We start from the raw sequence: 7,730 nt of genomic DNA, 5'->3' as shown, positions 1-7,730 counted from the left end.
TTTATTATCGGACCGATTTTAACGTTGATAGCTCAAAAATATCGTCTCGATATTTGTTAATTTCAACAATACTGTAGTATAATAATTGAAATAGACAAGTGCTTGTTCGTAATAGCAATTATTTCTCCGCAAATATTGCGGGTTCTCGACTAGTAAATATAAATATGAATATTCATGCAGCATAATCACGGGAGTAACTATACTTAATGAGCTTCGCAATGTTTTTTTCATTTATTCTCCCAGACGGCCATATGAAATCAACTTAATAATTCTCATTTCATACAAAGCAAGTCACCTCTTCTATAGTATAGTATTAGTTTTGTATTAACATTATTAAGCTATCCGTCACACAGGCACGTATTCTCACCTGAGTCATCATATTATTACATTTATCATGGTTCGATTATTGGCAGGATTAATGTATTGAGTAATTCCAAAAGGGGAGGGGGGGGGGGCGGGGGGGGGGCATGTATTGTTTTTAATTTGTAGTCTACATCATATTTTGTGAACATTTCATAATGAAGAAAACTAAAGAAAAGATCTAGACGTCTACGCTGATTTTGATATGCATTTTTGTACAGAAATATGAATAATACATTTTGTATTTGGAGCGCTTGGCTTGTCAGGGTTGCCAGATTATTTTTCAACAAAATGCCAGGGGAAGACTCAAAAAATGCCAAAACACTCAAAAAAATGCCAAAGTCTGTTGACTCCCACCCCCACTAAGAAAACTACTCACTTTTGATAGACAATTTACTATCATATCCTGGTGGCTTGCGTGTTTTCTTTTCTTTCTTTTTTTTGGATTATACTAAATTTCCTGTTGGGGTTAACAGGCGACCATGACGCAAATTTTCACGAGTTTTGCAGGAGATTCCCAGAAAACTTACGAGGATACTTGTCGAGGGCTGAATTTGAGTGAATATCTGAGGGAGGCAGGGCTAGTTCAGGGTGTGAGTTTTAATAGCAAAGTTTTCCGGTGTGAAGAGATTTGTTTTTACGCGTTTAGAAATAATTAAAAAAGGTGTCATTTGAAGTATAATATACAAGAAAAGAAAATGCCAAATGAAAATGCCAAATGCCAAATGATTTTTCTAATGCCAAAAGGTTTTCAAAAATGCCAGATTTTTGGAATCTGGCATTTAAAATGCCAAACTGGCAACCCTGTTGGCTTGTAGTTGGTTTGGTTACAAATAACTTCTCCGCCGGTGATGTCCAATCAAGGGACGCTACTCTTCCGCTAATCTCATTCTCTATAGCCCAAGATTCTAGATTTACAATCAAAAGCGTCCAAGAAAAAAAAACAAGACAAAGAGGAATGGGTCAAATAGGAAACATGAGTCGATTCCAAGAGCGTTCTATCCGTGTACTTAGTTTGAGACCACCTTTAAGTCTCATCCAGACTCAAGCACAGGATCCCAATACGAGGAATACACTCAAATATTGACAGAATGCCTTTAAAAATGATATAACAACAGCACACAACTAAAAGGAAAAAATATTGTCTCCCAAAACTAATACTATACAATTGACTGATTCCCCCTTAGCCAAGGACTCGACCAGTGACGGATAAAACCAAATATGTAATCTCATTCCAAGACAAAGACAGAAATCAATATGAAAAAGGAAATATAGGGTGGGGATAGAACAAAAAGCCTCCTGCCCACCATGGGAAGTCAAAAGTCCCGACCCAGAATTTTTTTATTTTTCCCAGCACCTCTGAACCATCGTTTGTAAAGCAGTCATGTTTTTTATTTCATATAATTAAGCGTTTTATTTTTTGATCATTTTCCTATACCAGTAAGTATCTGACAATTATTTACTTAATATATGGTATTAATGACTTTCACCTTTCTCTGAATGGAGGGAATCATTAAAGCTGGTTCACTGTATGCAAAATAGAAATCGCCAGGAGTGTCTAATGACCGCTAATACTGGCCTTTTTATAATTATCCAATCTGAGATAATTGCGCTGGAGCACATGCCATAGGAAGCTAATTGGTTTTGTTGCCAATTTAGTAGACAGCCAGCTGAATTGAATACAAGCCAAACAAATTTGGACCCTTGACCGTTACATGATTTGGCTTCGTGCCTGATCCCAGTTTTTAAAAAAAAAGAAGAAAAAAAAAAAGAAAAGAAGCAAAACAAAGAAAACAAAAGCCAAAAAAAGTAAAATAAAAAACACACACAATGAACCCGCAAACAACTAACAAACAAAAAACCAAGTGAACAAAGCAATAAAAACAACAACGAAAAAAAAACAAAACAAGCCCCAACCCCCCCCCCCCCCCCCCCCACAAACAAACAAACAAAAACAGCAGACGAACAAAATTTAAAAAAAAACAAAAACAATATCGGTGTTTGATTCTAAATTTTACTCGGTATCAGACATAATGCGATATTTTGTTTACGTGTATAGGAGATGCAAGGCGAATTGTCCTGAATTCATTTAAGAGCCAGATATTTAAATTGATTCTTTCTAGATAAAGCACAAAACTGTGATTTTTTTTTGTAAGCTTTATAGTATAAGCAACAGTGTACTTTATTTATTTTTTTAAAGTATGACATGGAATTAATCCAAAAACTAAAACGGTTGGTTTTTGTTTGTTTGTTATTTTTGTTGTTGTTGTTGTTGTTTTTTTCTATAACTTTTTTTTACAAAGGCATTTATAAAATTACCTAACGCCTCTTACTTGGGCAGGGCACAAAGCAAGCGACTTGTATTGTCGATAGGAAACAACAATAACCCAATGAACTAATTTCAAGCAATTTTAAATATATAACATTGCAACATAACTATTAAAACTTTGAACGTAAAACAACAAGAACAGAATCTGATATGTGAATAATTTTCAACCAATATGTTACGGTATTCTTATCAATGTTGATGATTCAATGTATTGATTTTTTCTCTCAAGTCCTTGGGATTTCATTTTAGTAAAAATCTTTATTTCAACGAAGGCGAATCTTAAAATCGAAATTTCGCCTTTGGAATTACCTAAATGTGCCAAAAGGCCTTGAAATGTAAACCTTGGACTTTGAACTTCCGTGGGCATTTACTTTTGGCTTATGCTCCAAAGAATTTAGCGATAATAAACAATTACTGTAATATACTTTTTTTTTTTGGGGCTTGCAAACAATTTAATCACCAATAATAATCATCATTTTCCTGATCAGGTCTTTGCTTGTTACTCATTTTCATTACTTTCATCTTACCTTGTCAGTTTTTGGTCATATAATTATGATTAATTTCCCGTTCGTGACCTTTGATTGTGGTATAAATATATTGGTTAGAACAGCTAGTGGTCATCGCAAATACATACTGATTAATTCTGAGCCATCAGCTTTTTGGATAAAGTTCTTAGCGCCCACTTCAAAATAATGAAAACAATTCTCTGTCTTCTCCTTATCGGCTGTGGTAAGAATACCTAATATAGAATAATGGCTAGAAATATTATAGTGTATTGTAGTAGCCTTTGTTGAATTGTATTGTGGGTTTGTCTTCGATATTTTTATATTTAAAAAATAATTACAAATTAAGAGAAATATACTAGATATGTATACTTTGTGATTCTCAAAAATGTAAGCCCCCCCCCCCCTCTAAAATTAATTTGTTGTTAGTTCTCGTATTCGAAAGATTCAATATTGCAGTTCAAATTCAAAGATGTCAAACTTCAATCATTTATACTCAATCGTTCACCATTTGAAAATGTTGCATTTATGATCATCTCTGATACTAATTAGGAAACTGATAAATCAACCTTACTATTAAATTAATGGGCGTTAAGCAAATTGTGTTAAAAATGAAAGACCAACAGTTAAAAAATGAATTCAATGGTTTCAACCGTTTTACAATGATAATATACCAATTCTAAATCTTAATATTTTCAACCAGAAATTACACGTCATCGTAGAGTAAAATTATCTTCGACATCAAATAATTTCTAAAAGGTGAAACAGTAGGAAAATAGAAGAACAAAATAGAACGTGGGTTGCAAAAAATACAGAGTAAATGAAAATGGGAAGGATATTGGTTAAAACCTTTATTTGGGATATTTATATAAACCCAATTATATACTCGTTGATAAAACACAAAAAGCTCATCAGAGGTTGGCAACGATTCCGGTCTAAAGTTTTAAAATGAACCAAAAAAAATAAAAAAAATAAAAGAAACGAAACAAAAACTATGTGCAACTTTAGTTCCACACAATCGAGTAAACTCGTATCTTCTCTTGTTTATGTCAAAAACCATCCGGATAAGGAAGCCCTTGAACACAATGATTGGGACATACGTACCGTAAGAACACGATTGAGGCTGAAAAGCAAATATTAGTCCATAGAGTTATACGACTCAAGACATTCGAGTTTATCTCTGTTTCTGAAGCGTTAACGGACAGAAGCAATTGCTTGTAACGATTTCTATGATGCTAGTCTATAACAAACAACTGTCCGCCAGATCTATCAGACCCACCTACGCAAAAGCTGCTGGTTGGACAAGAGGGTCAGAAAATAATTTCGACTGCACCAGGAATGGATACCGGTCCCTTATGCTTGTGAATAGAGTGCTCAACCACCGATCTATCGGGGCTTCCGAAAGCAAATACGCCTGGCGAAGTCGAAACGCGAACACGTCTATTTGTTTACACTCCAATGACAGTCGCAATCAACTTTTGTTTCGAGAAAGCCGCGACTTTGCGATTGAATTCAATTGAAGAAACAAGATAACATATCTAACTGGTTGCCACTAATATGTCAACCTTCTAAAGATGCATTAAATTTTCAAATTTATTTGGCACCATCTCCACGTCTCCATGGGTCGCCATCTCTTTGCCTGTGGGGTCCATCTGAAGACGAACTTTGTTGTAGCAGCTTTGGTTCACCCGGATAACATGGCCAGTCCACCTCCATCTCTTCTCTTCACAAGAAGAGATGCAGGGTCTAGCCTGTTCTCTTCGTCAAGTCGCTGTTTGAGATGGTTTTTGGCCAGACTATCATCCATATCTTCACCAAGCACTTGTTTTGGAGCGTGAATGTTACCGACTCCTCGATATAAATAACAAGACAAATCGTATGGGTTCAATTTTTAAGACTTTATCGTTTGGCTTAATTCATGTACAATTAAAATAATTAGGACCATTGAAACAAAAGGGATAAAGATAGATTGGGCAATGACAACATCTCTCTCTCTCTCTCTCTCTCTCTCTCTCTCTCTCTCTCTCTCTCTCTCTCTCTCTCTCTCTCCTCCCTTCTTTTTAATTCAATAAATTCACATTCATGCTCCACAGCCGCAGTTTTAGCTGACAAATACTTATGTCCAGTGAAGGATGGAGAACTTTTCGAATGTTTTGAGTCTGACCCAGAGTACAGAGGTTGTCTCACAAATGGCAGGCGAAGTGAATCCTACGTTATCTGTACCAAGTGTAAAAGAAAGTGGGAGTTCTGTGTGTAAGTAGAATTTTAAAATGTATCTATTTATTGGATTTTCTTTGTTACCAAGTTTAACTTAAATACCCCCCCCTTTTATTTGACACACAAGGATAGTTAAGGACGATGATGAAGAACCGCTACTCTATATGTATCACTTATGTGATGTTTTACTTAATCAGAAATGAAATTACTAATCACTGTTTAAAACTTGTTCTTGCATAAATAGCAATAGTAAATGGAACAGGGTAAAATGGAAAAAGGTAAGATCAGGAATACCACAGGGAACTATTTATGGACCATTACTTTTTTTCTGTTTTACATTAATGGTTTTTAGCAACACCTAACTCCAGGAACAATGTTTTTTTTTTAAAATAAGAGATCATAAGTTATTGTATTAATAAACAAATATAACTCTGAAACTATAACAACATTTTGGAAAAAGACTTTGTAACTTTACAACAATGGGTAAAGAATTGATCATATTATAATTGCATCCATATAAATGCCATATTATGAGAATCATAAATGAAATAAAACCTATAAAAATGAAAAAAAAAATCTTAAATCAATGCAAGCTACGGAGTTATTATTGATAGCTAACTTCAATGGCTAATCAATATACATGTCCTTAAGAAGGCGAATTTCGTCCAGGCCTATCTCAAACCAATACTGTGCCCTGCCAAAATCCAGTTAGAAGTAATATAATGAGACACTAGTTCAAACCGATTTTCAGTGGTCGTTGTTTAACTTGAGATCCATATAACTGAATATTTTTGAATGATAAAGTACAGAAGAATGTAATCAGATAAGTTACAAATGACTACTAATTCATCAGTGGTAAAACAATTAGAATGGATTAAAGGTCGGGGCTATTATATTAACTTTGCACCAAATTTAGTCAAATGATATATTATAAACTAGTTAGTCGGTGGTATCAAAAATATAATATTATATTCCTTCATTTAATGTTGACAGTCATCTTCTCTTTTCCCCATTATGGAACCATTTTCTATAGTCTGGTACTAGTTCCTGAGACAATATTATATTAATACTTATAAATAATAAGGGAGTGACTATTCTCACCCCCCGGATGCTAGTCTTCATAAAAGTAGTCCACAATTGTTGTATGTTTAATCCAAAGGTTGTAATGCAGTAATTTGTTAAGTTTCTTGCCACAAGTTGCACAATTAAAAAAAAATCAATCAAATCCAAATCGCAAAAAGCCGGCGACGTTTTTTTTCGGTAATCCAATCGGCCTGGGGGTGAGAATAGAGGCAGCCAAATAATAAATATGCGTCACAGACTATCCTTTTCTTTTGGATATGTGCATCGGCATTAATATTATGTCTGACAGAGTCGGTCGGTTTATGCGATGGAGAATAAGTGAGGAGGGGAAAAAAAGTGCAGAATTAGTGACCAATTTTTAATTAACAATTATGTTGACTGTTTAAAGAATATAATGGTGCTGTTTTTATTTTAATATGGTAAAGCCCGATCTATCTATGTACAATTTAAGTCTTTTTTTTGTGTGTGTGTGGCGTCTTTGGCGGAATGAAAGTATGCCTCGCTTATAACAAAATGGGCAGTCATAATCGCAAAACACTTTACCCGAAGTTTTTAAAGCACATACATACGTAACCTTACACGCGCGGATAATAATAAGTAGATATTACCGAGACAGCCACAGAGACTGTGAGGACCTAACAGGTAATGTAAAATGTAAATGGAATGTATAAAAAAGTTTGTGAAATAAATGTAACACTTGGAAATGATATAAGTATGGTAAAATCGTGAAAATGCTCTACATAATTGTGTATTTTTTTACCCACAGGACCAGAGGAGCTTTCTCCGTATCCAAACACCCTGACACGGATTGTGGAGCTGATTACAAAAACACACCCTGCACCCCACAAAACTCGGAGTGGTCTAGCGTTTTCAAGTTCAGAGTATAGGTTTGTAACCCTTTCAAATCTGATCCCATCTATCTATCTATCTATCTATCTATCTATCTATCTATATATCTATCTATCTATCTATCTATCTATTTATCTATCTTTCTATCTATCTATCTATCTATCTATCTATCTATCTATCTATCTATCTATCTATCTATCTTTCTATCTATCTATCTATTTATCCATCTACCTATCGATCTATTTACCTATCTATCTATCTATCTATCTATCTATCTATCTATCTATCTAATTATCTATCTATCAATCTATCTGTCTGTCTATCTATATATCTTTCTACCTCTCTATCTATCTATCTATCTATCTATCTATCTATCTATCTATCTATCT

At 34.3% G+C, this 7,730-nt stretch overlaps 1 protein-coding gene across 1 annotated transcript in view; it reads left to right on the top strand.

Moving 5' to 3' along the window:
- Positions 1-3,306: 3,306 nt before the first annotated feature.
- LOC144969695 (schistosomin-like) overlaps positions 3,307-7,730 on the top strand; it is a 6,406-nt gene continuing 1,982 nt past the window's right edge. Inside the window, exons 1-3 of the mRNA XM_078908848.1 lie at positions 3,307-3,418; positions 5,286-5,445; positions 7,259-7,379. Of these exons, the coding sequence (XP_078764974.1) occupies positions 3,382-3,418; positions 5,286-5,445; positions 7,259-7,379 (318 nt within the window). The 5' untranslated portion in view covers positions 3,307-3,381. The remainder of the gene's footprint in view (positions 3,419-5,285; positions 5,446-7,258; positions 7,380-7,730) is intronic.

This window comes from Berghia stephanieae, chromosome 3 (genome assembly GCF_034508935.2).
Source record: "Berghia stephanieae isolate SIO BIC M18660-M18661 chromosome 3, UCSD_Bste_1.3, whole genome shotgun sequence".
In the NCBI taxonomy this organism is placed as follows: domain Eukaryota; kingdom Metazoa; phylum Mollusca; class Gastropoda; order Nudibranchia; family Aeolidiidae; genus Berghia; species Berghia stephanieae.
The sequence above is the reverse complement of the archived record's forward strand: the minus strand, read 5'-3'. Positions and strand labels throughout refer to the sequence as shown.